The sequence below is a fragment of the Protobothrops mucrosquamatus genome, unplaced genomic scaffold, assembly GCF_001527695.2.
Source record: "Protobothrops mucrosquamatus isolate PMUCROS unplaced genomic scaffold, P.Mucros_1.0 scaffold1120, whole genome shotgun sequence".
Lineage (NCBI taxonomy): Eukaryota > Metazoa > Chordata > Lepidosauria > Squamata > Viperidae > Protobothrops > Protobothrops mucrosquamatus.
This window is the reverse complement of record NW_015387338.1, coordinates 104,877-118,719: the sequence shown is the minus strand read 5'-3', so window position 1 is coordinate 118,719 and position 13,843 is coordinate 104,877. Positions and strand designations below refer to the sequence as shown.

Below are 13,843 nucleotides of genomic sequence, written 5' to 3'. Positions count from 1 at the left end.
TTTTTGCATAAGTAAGGGATGGTGTTAAAGTATCTTGCTGAAATGGTAAAGATTTTGGCGTATTTGAAGAATTAATTAAATGAATAATTTTTATTAATACGGAAGAGATGGATTGCTTAAGTTTAGAGTTTGGAGTTAGAGATATTAATATTTGTTTACTTATATCTGAACATTAGCCTAGGTGTGGTTTGGGAAGTCCGGGGGGATGGGATATAACATTGTGTAATACCTGTGATGTCTTTTTTTTTAATGATGAAAACAATAAAAAAATTTATATTGGAAAAAAAAAAAAAAAGATGGAGAGATTCCTTTGTTAGATGTATTTTTGCCTATGTTTTTGCAGTGAGAGATTGAATAGCATTCTGTTTTTGTTTTATATTTGTATTGCTTAATATATTGTGAACTGTTTAGTCAATTTGAAGCTGCAATCCTAAATTTAAATAAATGAATATAAAGGTCAAGTATGATGGAAAAGAAAATGAAAATATCCCCATGTACATGACTAAGCCATATTGAATAACAATTGGGAGGTGGAGTAACTTGCACTTGGTTTGAATGGACTTAATTAAAGAGAATATCCACCCACTACTGTAAAGACCCTCAATTGTTATTCACTATGGATTACTCATATTTTAAATCATGGTCATATATTATGATCAATCAAGAATCAAGAACATTTGAACAGGAAGGAAACGATTTACAGGGGGGGGGGGAAGCAGAAGCTTAGACTCAGGGGAAAAAAAACAAGGATTATTTTGTAAAACTCCTAATATTGTATATATTGTATTCAGTCTAACTCACTCATCTTTTAGCTAATCTCTATTTTTTTAGTCATACATAGAAGTAATCTTCACTATTTTTTCCATACTTCATTTCAAACTAAATGTTCTTTGGATATTAAAAATATAATTCTTCATTGATTACTATTCTGAAACATGTTATTTACCTGGTTAGTGCAATCAGGTTCAGATTCTTCTGAATCAGAAATATCAGAATATTCTGAGCTGCCATTCCTGAGTTCTGATTTCACACTTTCAAAAAACACTAGAAAGAAAAAGAGGGACATTAGATTTTTCATTATATACATACATTATCTTATATTTTCTTTTTCTGCCAATCTTTTAATCCCACAAAGGTTCAATGCTTAGAAGCAAACAGCATTTGGGATCACCTTGTAAAGCCCAGAATACTAATAAACTGCAGTACTTAAATTTCTTTTAGAATTTTCTCTCTTGCTCCATTCTCATAAGTTCAAACTCAGATCTATTCCCCCACATATGAATGAATTCACACATCTAGATGAGTTAGTATTTAGAAACACCATCTCTGTCTAGGTTTAGGTAGAATGTAAAAATCTAATGTTGCTAAAGTTCTAATGGATTTTAAACTCTACTGATTTGTGTTTAGAATTCTTCTGACTTGGTTTTCGCTGTTGGTACCCATTTTAGTAGTAGAATGAGAATAAATATTAAATTGTTTTAAAATCCTAAATAATCTAAATATAAAAATCCAAAATAGCTCCATTAAAATCTTTGCAGCATTTAGTACAGTATATTTCTAATAAATATATGGACAGTCTTGCTCAGCGTATGTAAAAAAAAAATATGTCAGATATAACAAAATCAGTGTTTCTCTATTTGGTATATGAAAGAATTAATGTTCACGTTTAATATGTGAAAAAGTACTAAAAAGTTATCCCCCTTTCTTTTGTGGCATTGTCAATGGCAGTGAAGCTAGCCTGATGATGAAGTCACATCCATCAATAATATATATAGCAACTAGATATATAAAAATAGAGGAAGAAAAAGTATGAATTACTAATTCAAGAAAAAAATAGACATACTGTTCAGTGGTTTCTGTGTATCCGCATGGCCATCTGCCTCCTGGGACTTCGGCTCTTCTGTCATAATAGTTCTTTTCTTCTCATCCTCATCTTCACTGTCTGCTGTGTATAGACTTGGATCTCTGAAGGGCCGCCGTTCATCTCTGTCACAAAATATTCTGTTGTAAAGGATATCCATTGGAGTTTTCCCTTTGTTATTTTCTCATCTTTTAAAAGAGTGATATCTAACGTTCACTATAAATACTACAAACTAAAAATCAATTTAAATATTTTTCTCCTGTATCTGGTCATACTATGTTTTTACTGATGAATTTCTGAAGAGAATGCAGAATTGTTAGGGATTTTTTTTTCCTTTATAAAAGGTTGATTTAAGTCCTTTTAAATCACTTTAAAGCACTACTATATCAGTAACATTACTATTAACACTTGGTATACTGAGTAGCTATCAGAGCCTTTACTTATGTGTTTTTTTCCAAACACAGCACTCCATACAGCATAAACTAGCTGGATTTAGTTTTCCTTTTATAACCAAACCTGCACAGTACTTCCTGGAGTGTTATTGGTGGTGCAGTCAGTGGTTAGAATGCAGTACTGCAGGCTACTTCTTTGACTGTTGGCTGCCAGCAATTCGAGTCTCACCGGCTTAAGGTTGATTCGGCCTTCCATCCTTCCGAGGTCAGTAAAATGAGGACCCAGATTGTTGGGGGCAATATGCTGACTCTGTAAACTGCTTAGAGAGGGCTGCAATGCCCTGTGAAGCGGTATATAAGTCTAAGTGCTATTGCTATTCCATGCCAAAGTTCATTAATAGAGAAGCCAGGAGCCTGCACAAACCTGAATCTGGCCTTACAAGTTAACAACACATTTCCTGTCCTAAATTCTTACCTTTTAAAAACTGACATACAATTATATCATTTCTCAGCCTCAATCAATCAATTAAAAGGTGAACCGAATTAGCAAAATTCAATAAAGCAAAAGTCATGTAACATTTGTTTGGTACCTAATTATTCTTCCATTTGACAACAAAAGCCGTAAATCATTGTCTTTTGTTCTCCATTCTGGAACAGTGGAAGATGGTTGAAGTGGCTTGTTAAACCTCCCATTCAATTTATAATTTGCTGTGTCCTAAAGCAAAAAAAAAGATTCCATTTTAAAAAGCTCTGTGTAATTCACATTAGTGGTGATGCAAACTTTATCTATAAGCAAAAGAAGAAAAATGCATTATTAATAACTATAACACAGGTTTATATGTACAAATTATTATGCACAAACAGGAAATTACTAAATTCTGTACTTTATAATACTTGAACCTACTTCCATTCTTTGGACTAATGAAGCTTAGCACACATAATTATACATATTGCATCAATATGTCAAGAAGGATATTGAATAGGTTGAGGTAAGACCAATATGCTCAAGTGGAGGATGCTGGCAGATAGCAACACGCTGTGCGAATGTGGAGAAGCACAGAGTCCGGCCCATTTGTTGGTCTGTTGATTACTAGAATGCACCAAACGTGATTTGTTTCTGGCCAATGATAAAAGCCAAAAAGGTGGCCTCATTTTGGCAGTTTAAGGTTTGATATGGACATGAAATAAAGAAATAAAACATGTCAAGAAGTTAGCTAAAACAAGTAATTGATGACTTCTAGCATTATTGCACAATGTGGGACTATAAAAACAACTTTTAGAACTCACATACAGAATATATTACCATAGGAAAAATTGATCTAGACATCAAAGTCTTTCATAATTTTCTTAGCATCCTAATGGTAAGCAATAATATGAAACGGTGATGGTATACTGAGTTATCAGATTGAGAGAGTTGGAGCTGGAAACTTAATCTTTAATACTAAACTCTTATATTTCTTTTAACCTACATTTGCTAAATTTTTTGAGCTGATATATTATGTAAGCACACAATATTTTAGCAAAAGTAAATTACAAACATTTTGTATTTTGTACCCAGCCTTTTTTTACTTTATTTGTATAACTTGTAATACTTGCCTCTTCCCATGGGGACATTTCTAATCTCTTAAGAACTGCCCTTGTGTGGAGCTCCAGAATGTCCAGATTAGAAGGTGTCTTGATAGACTGATCTCGTAGCTTCCTTGCTTTTCTTCTGGAATGATGAATGGAGGCCAACTCACTTGATGATCGTGAAACTTGACACACACCAGTTCCCTGAGTTTTTGTTGGTTTGTTGTTCTCTTCCTTTAAGTAAAATAAAGCCATTTAGAATGGATTATTTTATAATTTCACATTCAGTTAATGATGTACCAAGATAAGAAGGAAAAGATATTGGAAAGGGCTATTCCTTCCTCTTCTTTCACTGTAAGACTGGACAATCATTACAGCAGCAGTGCTCCGAGAGGAAGGACAAGATACAATTGTGGAGCCCTTGAAAATCCAGAGGAAAATATCCTGCACATCTTGTATCATATCTTTCCCGGTATAACTCTTGTCTCATCCCAAATGCAGCCTTTGGATGCCAAAAGGATATCCCTATTGTAATGTGTCTTCTTGTAAAACAGCATTTTAGATGGTATGCAGTATGAAATAATAGAAAATTTAACAATCCAGCTCATCAAACTAATTTCCATTTGATTCAAACCATTATCCAGTCCCACCCTAATTGTTTCCCTGTAAAATGATGCAAATTTCCACCATCACAATTAAATGTCTTTTATTCATACCTCTACAGAGCGAATTACTTTAGAAAGTTGCTTAATTAGCTGTCCAGGCCTAATATTGTCTGGAATTTCAAAGGCATGTTCTGTTACAAGCTGTAAGAAAAAGAAAAGAAAATCAGCTAAATTCTAAATATAAATGAAAAATGATACAGTCATACATTTCTACAAAATGCTACTGCATTATGAAAAACAAAAATGCTACTGCATTTTTAAAAATAAAACTTACATCTTTTTTCATCCATAGTTTTAAAGCAGTAAGTAAAGCTTTCACTCCTTGTATTAAGAATGTTTGGGGCTGAAAACCATCTTCTTTCAGCTCTAGAAATGAGAATTTAAGTTTAGATTAATATTGTTTCAATAATGATCCATCAAGCAGTATCTACTGTATCTCAGCCATTGGTAATATTTGACCCAAATATTTAAAATTATTATGAAAATAAAATGGGACTTTTCTACACCAATGCAGGCTAATTACAACATGGAGTAAAACCAGAAATGTACTGCAATTAAAGCATTAAGTATCCTTCAAACTACAGAGGAAGGACAGAGCTCTTGTTGCAAACAAATGAAGATTATTTACGTAAATATAATGTCTCAAAGGTTNAAGGTCATTTTGTTCCAATTATCTCCAATAATTTTTATACTATAGATCTCCTATGCAATTACTCACGTTTTATTTGCATTTTCATTTCTAGATGGCTTCTCTGTGATTTGAAACAGGTCCTTTGTTACTTTATTTTCCTCTTTAAAATTTGAAGTTACTTCTTGTTTTTCATCATCTCCTGAGCTTTCTGATTCCTCTAGTGAGGAATCCTTTTGCTGGAGGGAGAGAAAATTATTTAAGCATTCCACTGACTAAATATAATCAGTGATTTAAAACTATAGTTAAGAATCACCAGAAAGATAGGTAACAGTTTTTTTCACTCAAATAATACTGTAATAAATGTGAATAGATTGCTGAAATGCCTTAGTGTGAAATCCTAGCTTTAACAGTTATCTGGAACAACCATTCAAGAGTAGTCCGCAATTTAAGAATTTTCTTGAACTCACAGTTCTTGATCAAACAGGTGACAGCTGTGGCCTAGAGCAGTGGTCCCCAGTCTTTTGGGCACCAGGGACCAATTCCCGTGAAGAAGGGTTTTGCCACAGAGCAGAAGGGACATGGTTTCATGTGCTCCCTACATCCTGTAGATGGGGCTTTGCTTGTTTGCACAGCCCAGTTCCTATCATGCTGCGGACCGGTGCTGGTCCACAGGCCGGGGATTGGGGACCTCTGGCCTAGAGGGCCTTTTCCCAGTTTCATTTGGTGTACCAGTTCTGCTCTTCTTTGATCAGGAGACCCTTAGGTCAATTGTTCATGCTCTAATCATCTCGTGACCTGACTACTACAATATACTCTATATGAAGCTGCCCTTGAAACCAACTCAAAAGTTCCAATAGGTCCAGAATTCAATAGCACAGACAGCAATAGTATTCCCATGTGACACATCTTTTTAAATTGCACTGGTTGCCTCTATGAGTCCAGATGCGATTACAGGTACTAATCCTACAGATAGGACATATAAAGCCCTACGTGGCAAAGGGCCAGGTTATTTGAGGGACCACCTATCTCCTATAGTTTCTGCCTGGTCAGTTGATGCTGATAGACTAGACATGCTCCAGACCTCTTCAGTTAAATAGTGCTGTTTATCAAGCCCTAGGAAGCATGCCTTCTCTGTCACAGCATTTACCCTCTGCTTTGAGATCTCCCCTGAAATCCATATGGCTTGTTAGCATTTCATAAGATCTTGAAAAACTTCTCCCAAGTCTTGAGTTAAGATGGATAGATTCCTTTGTTAGATGTATTTTTGCCTATGTTTTTGCAGTGAGAGATTGAATAGCATTCTGTTTTTGTTTTATATTTGTATTGTTTAATATATTGTGAACTGTTTAGTCAATTTGAAGCTGCAATCCTAAATTTAAATAAATGAATATAAAGGTCAAGTATGATGGAAAAGAAAATGAAAATATCCCCATGTACATGACTAAGCCATATTGAATAACAATTGGGGGTGGAATAACTTGCACTTGGTTTGAATGGACTTAATTAAAGAGAATATCCACCCACTACTGTAAAGACCCTCAATTGTTATTCACTATGGATTACTCATATTTTAAATCATGGTCATATGTTATGATCAATCAAGAATCAAGAACATTTGAACAGGAAGGAAACCATTTACAGGGGGGGGGGTGGAAGCAGAAGCTTAGACTCAGGGGAAAAAAAAAAAGGATTATTTTGTAAAACTCCTAATATTGTATATATTGTATTCAGTCTAACTCACTCATCTTTTAGCCAATCTCTATTTTTTTAGTCATACATAGAAGTAATCTTCACTATTTTTTCCATACTTCATTTCAAACTAAATGTTCTTTGGATATTAAAAATATAATTCTTCATTGATTACTATTCTGAAACATGTTATTTACCTGGTTAGTGCAATCAGGTTCAGATTCTTCTGAATCAGAAATATCAGAATATTCTGAGCTGCCATTCCTGAGTTCTGATTTCACACTTTCAAAAAACACTAGAAAGAAAAAGAGGGACATTAGATTTTTCATTATATACATACATTATCTTATATTTTCTTTTTTCTGCCAATCTTTTAATCCCACAAAAGTTCAATGCTTAGAAGCAAACAGAATTTGGGATCACCTTGTAAAGCCCAGAATACTAATAAACTGCAGTACTTAAATTTCTTTTAGAATTTTCTCTTGCTCCATTCTCATAAGTTCAAACTCAGATCCATTTCCCCACATATGAATGAATTCACACATCTAGATGAGTTAGTATTTAGAAACACCGTCTCTGTCTAGGTTTAGGTAGAATGTAAAAATCTAATGTTGCTAAAGTTCTAATGGATTTTAAACTCTACTGATTTGTGTTTAGAATTCTTCTGACTTGGTTTTCGCTGTTGGTACCCATTTTAGTAGTAGAATGAGAATAAATATTAAATTGTTTTAAAATCCTAAATAATCTAAATATAAAAATCCAAAATAGCTCCTTTAAAATCTTTGCAGCATTTAGTACAGTATATTTCTAATAAATATATGGACAGTCTTGCTCAGCGTATGTAAAAAAAATATATGTCAGATATAACAAAATCAGTGTTTCTCTATTTGGTATATGAAAGAATTAATGTTCCCGTTTAATATGTGAAAAAGTACTAAAAAGTTATCCCCCTTTCTTTTGTGGCATTGTCAATGGCAGTGAAGCTAGCCTGATGATGAAGTCACATCCATCAATAATATATATAGCAACTGGATATATAAAAATAGAGGAAGAAAAAGTATGAATTACTAATTCAAGAAAAAAATAGACATACTATTCAGTGGTTTCTGTGTATCCGCATGGCCATCTGCCTCCTGGGACTTCGGCTCTTCTGTCATAATAGTTATTTTCTTCTCATCCTCATCTTCACTGTCTGCTGTGTATAGACTTGGATCTCTGAAGGGCCGCCGTTCATCTCTGTCACAAAATATTCTGTTGTAAAGGATATCCATTGGAGTTTTCCCTTTGTTATTTTCTCATCTTTTAAAAGAGTGATATCTAACGTTCACTATAAATACTATAAACTAAAAATCAATTTAAATATTTTTCTCCTGTATCTGATCATACTATGTTTTTACTGATGAATTTCTGAAGAGAATGCAGAATTGTTAGGGATTTTTTTTCTTTTATAAAAGGTTGATTTAAGTCCTTTTAAATCACTTTAAAGCACTACCATATCAGTAACATTACTATTAACACTTGGTATACTGAGTAGCTATCAGAGCCTTTACTTAGGTGTTTTTTTCCAAACACAGCACTCCATAGAGCTTAAACTAGCTGGATTTAGCTTTCCTTTTATAACCAAACCTGCACAGTACTTCCTGGAGTGTTATTGGTGGTGCAGTGGTTAGAATGCAGTACTGCAGGCTACTTCTCTGACTGTTGGCTGCCAGCTGTTCGAGTCTCACCGGCTTAAGGTTGATTCGGCCTTCCATCCTTCCAGTAAAATGAGGACCCAGATTGTTGGGGGCAATATGCTGACTCTGTAAACTGCTTAGAGAGGGCTGCAAAGCCCTGTGAAGCGGTATATAAGTCTAAGTGCTATTGCTATTCCATGCCAAAGTTCATTAATAGAGAAGCCAGGAGCCTGCACAAACCTGAATCTGACCTTACAAGTTAACAACACATTTCCTGTCCTAAATTCTTACCTTTTAAAAACTTACATACAATTATATCATTTCTCAGCCTCAATCAATCAATTAAAAAGTGAACAGAATTAGCAAAATTCAATAAAGCAAAAGTCATGTAACATTTGTTTGGTACCTAATTATTCTTCCATTTGACAACAAAAGCCGTAAATCATTGTCTTTTGTTCTCCATTCTGGAACAGTGGAAGATGGTTGAAGTGGCTTGTTAAACCTCCCATTCAATTTATAATTTGCTGTGTCCTAAAGCAAAAAAAAGATTCCATTTTAAAAAGCTCTGTGTAATTCACATTAGTGGTGATGCAAACTTTATCTATAAGCAAAAGAAGAAAAAATGCATTATTAATAACTATAACACAGGTTTATATGTACAAATTATTATGCACAAACAGGAAATTACTAAATTCTGTACTTTATAATACTTGAACCTACTTCCATTCTTTGGACTAATGAAGCTTAGCACACATAATTATACATATTGCATCAATATGTCAAGAAGGATATTGAATAGGTTGAGGTAAGACCAATATGCTCAAGTGGAGGATGCTGGCAGATAGCAACATGCTGTGCGAATGTGGAGAAGCACAGAGTCCGGCCCATTTGTTGGTCTGTTGATTACTAGAATGCACCAAAAGTGATTTGTTTCTGGCCAATGATAAAAGCCAAAAAGGTGGCCTCATTTTGGCAGTTTAAGGTTTGATATGGACATGAAATAAAGAAATAAAACATGTCAAGAAGTTAGCTAAGACAAGTAATTGATGACTTCTAGCATTATTGCACAATGTGGGACTATAAAAACAACTTTTAGAACTCACATACAGAATATATTACCATAGGAAAAATTGATCTAGACATCAAAGTCTTTCATAATTTTCTTAGCATCCTAATGGCAAGCAATAATATGAAACGGTGATGGTATACTGAGTTATCAGATTGAGAGAGTTGGAGCTGGAAACTTAATCTTTAATACTAAACTCTTATATTTCTTTTAATCTACATTTGCTAAATTTTTTGAGCTGATATATTATGTAAGCACACAATATTTTAGCAAAAGCAAATTACAAACATTTTGTATTTTGTACCCAGCCTTTTTGTACTTTATTTGTATAACTTGTAATACTTGCCTCTTCCCATGGGGACATTTCTAATCTCTTAAGAACTGCCCTTGTGTGGAGCTCCAGAATGTCCAGATTAGAAGGTGTCTTGATAGACTGATCTCGTAGCTTCCTTGCTTTTCTTCTGGAATGATGAATGGAGGCCAACTCACTTGATGACCGTGAAACTTGACACACACCAGTTCCCTGAGTTTTTGTTGGTTTGTTGTTCTCTTCCTTTAAGTAAAATAAAGCCATTTAGAATGGATTATTTTATAATTTCACATTCAGATAATGATGTACCAAGATAAGAAGGAAAAGATATTGGAAAGGGCTATTCCTTCCTCTTCTTTCACTGTAAGACTGGACAATCATTACAGCAGCAGTGCTCCGAGAGGAAGAACAAGATACAATTGTGGAGCCCTTGAAAATCCAGAGGAAAATATCCTGCACATCTTGTATCATATCTTTCCCGATATAACTCTTGTCTCATCCCAAATGCAGCCTTTGGATGCCAAAAGGATATCCCTATTGTAATGTGTCTTCTTGTAAAACAGCATTTTAGACGGTATGCAGTATGAAATAATAGAAATTTTAACAATCCAGCTCATCAAACTAATTTCCATTTGATTCAAACCATTATCCAGTCCCACCCTAATTGTTTCCCTGTAAAATGATGCAAATTTCCACCATCACAATTAAATGTCTTTTATTCATACCTCTACAGAGCGAATTACTTTAGAAAGTTGCTTAATTAGCTGTCCAGGCCTAATATTGTCTGGAATTTCAAAGGCATGTTCTGTTACAAGCTGTAAGAAAAAGAAAAGAAAATCAGCTAAATTCTAAATATAAATGAAAAATGATACAGTCATACATTTCTACAAAATGCTACTGCATTATGAAAAACAAAAATGTTACTGCATTTTTAAAAATAAAACTTACATCTTTTTTCATCCATAGTTTTAAAGCAGTAAGTAAAGCTTTCACTCCTTGTATTAAGAATGTTTGGGGCTGAAAACCATCTTCTTTCAGCTCTAGAAATGAGAATTTAAGTTTAGATTAATATTGTTTCAATAATGATCCATAAAGCAGTATCTACTGTATCTCAGCCATTGGTAAATAAACTGGGTTTATAAATTTTAATAATACTTTTATTTTACCCTGAAAAGATGTGGTTACGTCCGATTAATGTTGTACCTCATTTTGGTCTTTACATGACGTTAATTTCGTAATTCATAGGAAGTTTGATGTCTCCTTCCTGTCTCGAGAACAACGTTTGTTTACTTCTAATAAATGCATTTATATTACAGAGTTTCCAAATCTTAAAAACTGAACAGCAATTCCTTTTCTTCTCAATTGCTTTAAACAGGATATTCCAGAACTGCATGCTTTAGAAGTGAGGTACCTCTGTGAAATTTTCAGACTATATATAGCCATTAAATTTTATTTCCATTTTCCATGTAATGATAAACTGATGCAGGGCTTGTACTGTATACACAGTGTTAAATGACTATTGTGTTACAATTACACCTATTTATTATTATACCCCAAACAGAATTCCTGTCTTGTTGTTTTCTTATCAACACAGATTAAAAATAAACAATAACAAATCGGCACATTTGCAAGAGTCAACATTAGAAGAATTAGGCACTAAAACATTCTAAAAAAAACTACATGATAGCTTAGTATCAATATATAAATGATCTAGTTTGCCTTATTATCCAATGATTCAAGACTGTCATAAGGAGAAAAGTTGATAACTGTTTTACTTTGATAATGCAAACAATACTGAAGGATTATTTGTGGCACCTTAAAAGAAAAATCAATTAAACCATAACTGCATTTGTAGTTCTATCTGCATCTTATACAGTGTATATAGTCCATAAAAGCTGATGTAAATTAATTAATATACCATAAAATTCTGTTTTTTTTATGCAACTAATAGTTAGCTCTCCAGAAATTACAGCAATGAGTAAATACAGATGTTCCATTTTATTAGTTAGATAACGCTACTGATATGAATGAGCCCCTATTCTCAGAAGATTCCAGTTCTTTGACATAGGGCCAATTTGTTTCACCTGCAAATGAAAATGCTTCTCAATTTGGTTTTTAAATTGAACTTAAATTGGGCATGTCTGCCTTGTTCAGTTCTGAAGAACAGATGGTAGCCAGATTCATTGTTTAGAAATTTGCATGCTCACAAGAGTATCTCTTCCACATCATAGTACTAAACAATTTTGGTTTAGAAGTAAATTTGATACAAAACTTTCTATTAATGTTCCTTTGTGATGATCAATTTATTTTGCATTTACCCACACTACTGCTATATTGTTATTTATCATCATGAAACAAACCAGATATCCTTACTTTTTCTCAGCAACTTGAATTTGTGATACATACATTTACAATTTGAACTATATTATTATTGTTGTTGATTTTATTTACATAGCCTACCAGATAATTCTGAATGCACTTTTAACTATCAGAACCTTCCCAAGGATCTAGGACAGTTAAGATACCATTGTAAGATACTGGTATGTTTTGTAGTGATCATCTTCATTCAGATCTTGACATTTCCACAGGGCATCTTGATTCCTTTAGATTTTACTATTTTTCTCCATTTGATAGTGTGCCTGGCACATTTGTCCAGTCGAACCTCCACTATAATATCTTGGCTATTTATATGGACAGTATTGAGCAGCAATTTTATTTCAGACAATGTTTTACCATACAGTTTCAGATTGTCCATGTAAAGGAGATGGGCTAACCTGCAGATGTTTTGATGTTTGATAGCCATGGCCTAGAGTTATTCAGTATTGTTGACAAAGTAATCAGTGCAATGACAAACAGTAGTAGTGATAGTGAGTCTCCTTGAAAGATTCCTCGCTTGATCTTAACCCCTCCCAATCTATCACTATTGACCAGGAACCATGTTTTCCATTGTGCCATCTATCTTTGTATAAATCTTCTAATGTTTCTACTGTTATTTCAAAATACTTGATTACCCAATCATGTGTCAGGGAGTTGAATGCCTTCTTAAATCAATCTATGCCACATTCAAGTTGGTCTTCCTTTTCTTGCAGTTTTCCAGAATCATCTTGTCAATTAGGAATTGATTTTTTGTTCCTCTGCTGTTTGGACAGTTTCAATTTTTCTACTTCTTTAATCAGAAGGCTCTGTTCTTTCTGAGGCAGAGGAGAGGAGTTGGAACGAAAACAATTAAATTGCTGTGCTGGCTTCCTCTACAGTCAACTTCCCCTGGTTTGCCTCTATAGTCTGAGCTGCTTCTTGCAACGCTTTGGTTTCTTTATCCTCTGGAGACCTTTGCAATTCTTCCAATTCTGCTTCCGTGAATATTTTATTTTATATTATAAATCAATGCTGATCTGCTAGCCTGTTTTATTACTTCAGATTCTGGATATTGCTCTTCACAGAACTGGTGCATTCATTTCAAGTATTTTCATCTTGGTGGATTTGATCTATAATAACAGATCATTATTTCTTTGTTTTCTATCTTTGTATGTTTGTGACAGGTAAACGTCTTTCCTTCTAATAGTTCTGCAGCTGCTGGCCCTAGTTGCTCAGCCAACAGTCTTGAGTCCTGCAACCTATCCAAATGTCCAGGAACTTTAACACCTAGCACAGTTTGTTGACCTAAGTGACAACTGAGCTGGTATGAGTTTCTGTAAATTACATCTCACGATATTGTTTATGGGAGAGACACTCTTTGTCTGACTCTCAAGAGACCTGTCCAGAATAGTTGAACTTCTGGCATAGCTCTCATCTTCCTCAGTGCACACAAGTCCATGACCATGCCAAGGTTTATTATTATTACTATCATCAACATGGGAAAGCCAAAGAGATTGGCTAGAACACTAAATCATGCATGGGCAATCCTGCAGCTATGGGAAGCCATCTGTGCAGCCATCTGTGCCAGCACTATGGGTGTAGAAATCACTAAAATTGTGCATGGTAGGA

General features: G+C 34.1%; 1 protein-coding gene across 1 annotated transcript in view; it reads right to left on the bottom strand.

Annotated features, from left to right (window-relative positions):
* Positions 1–13,843, bottom strand: part of KDM7A (lysine demethylase 7A) — a 60,209-nt gene that overhangs the window by 9,741 nt on the left and 36,625 nt on the right. Inside the window, exons 10-15 of the mRNA XM_015820318.1 lie at positions 10,808–10,899; positions 10,585–10,674; positions 9,896–10,102; positions 8,890–9,014; positions 1,844–1,986; positions 947–1,044 (exon numbers count right to left, since the gene is read on the bottom strand). Of these exons, the coding sequence (XP_015675804.1) occupies positions 947–1,044; positions 1,844–1,986; positions 8,890–9,014; positions 9,896–10,102; positions 10,585–10,674; positions 10,808–10,899 (755 nt within the window). The remainder of the gene's footprint in view (positions 1–946; positions 1,045–1,843; positions 1,987–8,889; positions 9,015–9,895; positions 10,103–10,584; positions 10,675–10,807; positions 10,900–13,843) is intronic.